At 43.6% G+C, this 1595-nt stretch overlaps 1 protein-coding gene across 11 annotated transcripts in view; it reads left to right on the top strand.

Moving 5' to 3' along the window:
• The window catches only part of map7d1a (MAP7 domain containing 1a), a 59205-nt gene that overhangs the window by 22282 nt on the left and 35328 nt on the right, over positions 1–1595 (top strand). For all 11 annotated transcript variants that reach the window (XR_004332262.1, XM_032517440.1, XM_032517439.1 and 8 more), the window contains one exon: positions 1191–1354. Coding sequence is in view for 10 of the 11 variants with exons in the window: in XM_032517440.1 (XP_032373331.1) it covers positions 1191–1354 (164 nt within the window). In the remaining variant the exon portion in view is untranslated. The remainder of the gene's footprint in view (positions 1–1190; positions 1355–1595) is intronic.

Below are 1595 nucleotides of genomic sequence, written 5' to 3'. Positions count from 1 at the left end.
AGATGATGATACCCACCCCCCCCCACCCCCCACCCCCCCTTCCTACAACCAGCACCTAAAGTCTGGAAAACCATTACCAAACGCTTTTAGTTTAACAAGTCAAATTCAGATATCCAATCAGCGACTGTCACACACTGTCACAGACTTGATTTGCTTGGCGTGAAGAGTGGGTGCTGTCTTTTTACAATAAGTATATGACTTAAAAGTTTCCAATGTGAGCAGAGAGGATGTGTTGGAACACATCAACATTAACAACAGTCATCTTGGCAAGCCTTTAACATTGCCCAATTGAATCTGTTTCCCTTTGTTCTTATCAGAGCACGGTTAAGATGCGGCTTCTCTCAAATCGAGACCATTGTGCTGCGATGAGCGGAGATACGCATTGCAGCAGATATTTTCTTTGCTGCAAGGTACTGGCAAGCAGCGCCTCGGTATAACTCAGCTTTTTGTTCTCTTTTCAGATAAAAGCCGAACGGTTTGCCTCCCAATAAATATTAACCCCTCTAGCCACAGGCATCTCTGCAATGATCCATCACCATAATCTGAAATCCACAACCAGTTGCTTTTGCTGCATCAAGTGCTTTAGAGAGCTCAGCCTCGCCTCTTTTCAGGGGCTGCTTCTTCATGGAGGTTTTACTTTGTAGTTTAAAGAAATATGGTGAGCTGTGTACACAGAGGCAGCTGCAAAAGGATTCTTTACGCTCTCTTTGAATGGCTCAGGGAAAACAAGGCCATTTCCATATCAAAGTGTGTGTGTGGTTCACTGCTCAATGCGATTAGTTTGGTATAAAAGTGTCACTTCAGAAGTACTGTCGCTGTCTAACTCCGCTTTGTGCAGTATTCTGTGGAAAAGTCATGTAATTGAGATTTAGGTGAAGGGCAACATATTTTTTCAAAGACGGATTGAGATGATACGTAAACATCACTGACTTTACTTTTGGGTATTTTCTGAAAGAGTCTAACTGGATTGTTCTTGAAAACCTCCAACATATAAAAATATGCTTTCAACAGATATCACAGTACTCTTTGAAGTCCAAACTGATAAACAGCATTCCCTTTCAAAGGGAATGCATAATAACAAACCTAAAGTGTTCTGAAAGGACAGGGAAGAGAGCGAGAGCGCTCCTCTGTCCAGCGCTTGTTTAAATTAAAGTCTTACTCTGTTGACCACGTTTTCTGCCCCATCTTAGCTGCTAAAAAGACCCAGTGGCTGGAGAAGGAGGAGAAGGCACGACAGCTGAGGGAGCAGCAGCTGGAGGAGCGCCGCAGGAAGCTCGAGCAACAGCGAACCAAAGCGGAAAAACGGCGAGCCGCTCTGGAAGAGAGACAGAAACAGAAACTGGAGAAGAATAAAGTACGTTTGGGCGAGAACAATAACTATGTTGTAAATAATCCATTCAGGGGCGCCTGGATGGCTCACTTTGTTAAGCATGCCCCCCATGTACTAAGGCTCAGTCCGTGACGTAGTGACCACGGTATTGATTCCAACCTGCGGCATATCATTCCCCCTCTCTCTCTTCACTTTCACATCTTCAGCTGTCCTGTATAATGAATGCTGAAAATGCCAAAAAATAATAATAATAATATTTTAAATA

Source organism: Etheostoma spectabile, chromosome 6 (assembly GCF_008692095.1).
Source record: "Etheostoma spectabile isolate EspeVRDwgs_2016 chromosome 6, UIUC_Espe_1.0, whole genome shotgun sequence".
In the NCBI taxonomy this organism is placed as follows: Eukaryota; Metazoa; Chordata; class Actinopteri; order Perciformes; family Percidae; genus Etheostoma; species Etheostoma spectabile.
Note: the sequence above shows the minus strand (reverse complement) of the source record. Positions and strands in the feature narration are given on the sequence as shown.